Below are 783 nucleotides of genomic sequence, written 5' to 3'. Positions count from 1 at the left end.
AATGACATCAATTGTCAGATCTCAGAAGTGCTGGCCAAAGTTGGAATGTCCTGTTTTGATGTATTGCCTGTTGTTAAGAGCCATGTGTTTCTTGGGAGAATATCTCAGGTGCCAATTTTGATTGATGAAGAAAAGGCTGTAATTGCTGATTTCTGTTTGAATCGGGTATGTTTATGCTTTGCACAATTCAGATGGCTTTTCTAGTTAATGCAGCCTTGAGGATATTGATGCACACATTTTTCTTCTGTTTCTTTAGTCTTCAGCAGAAAAGCTCATGTCTGCCATCTTGACTAAATTAAAGACTGAGAAGAGCATTCTGAGTTGTAAAAATGTACAAGCTCTCTGTAGAGTCTACACCGGGATATGTCGCCAGATAGGGGACTATCAGAAAGCCCATGCCTTAGCATATAATATTCTCAAAGAGGGTGAGTTTACAGCAACTTCTTCCATTATATTTATACAATATGCTCATTTTAGTTCTTTACCCATTTTAAGTGTTTGTATTAGTACACTTTCAAAGACGAAACGTGTCCTTTGAGTTGTTGATTCAATCAGGATTCTTTACTCACAGATTTTCCTAATGCCTCCAAGCTAATTTTGTTCATGGTCGCAACATGGCCAAGTGTGCTCTTCCATGAGACCTCCTTGTGCAAAGCCGTTCATACAGTGGCCAAGCTTAAAGCAGAAGATGACATTTTGGAATACCTGACTAAATATCTACACTGGGATGAGGTATGCAGTCTTCATGGCCTATTATTTTGCTTGCTTTCTCTGATGGCTGGA

At 39.1% G+C, this 783-nt stretch overlaps 1 protein-coding gene across 1 annotated transcript; it reads left to right on the top strand.

The window, feature by feature from the left end:
• Nucleotides 1-22: 22 nt before the first annotated feature.
• On the top strand, nucleotides 23-732 carry LOC107735420 (little elongation complex subunit 1-like; the record flags this gene model as incomplete). Its single annotated transcript, XM_016547108.1, has 3 exons — nucleotides 23-165; nucleotides 257-425; nucleotides 572-732. Coding segments are annotated over exons 1-3 (450 nt in total), but the record flags the coding sequence as incomplete, so codon positions are not given.
• Between the last annotated feature and the right edge of the window lie 51 nt (nucleotides 733-783).

Source organism: Sinocyclocheilus rhinocerous, unplaced genomic scaffold (genome assembly GCF_001515625.1).
Source record: "Sinocyclocheilus rhinocerous isolate Xijiao unplaced genomic scaffold, SAMN03320098_v1.1 C36044608, whole genome shotgun sequence".
Lineage (NCBI taxonomy): Eukaryota > Metazoa > Chordata > Actinopteri > Cypriniformes > Cyprinidae > Sinocyclocheilus > Sinocyclocheilus rhinocerous.
This window is presented reverse-complemented; position numbering and strand designations above follow the sequence as displayed.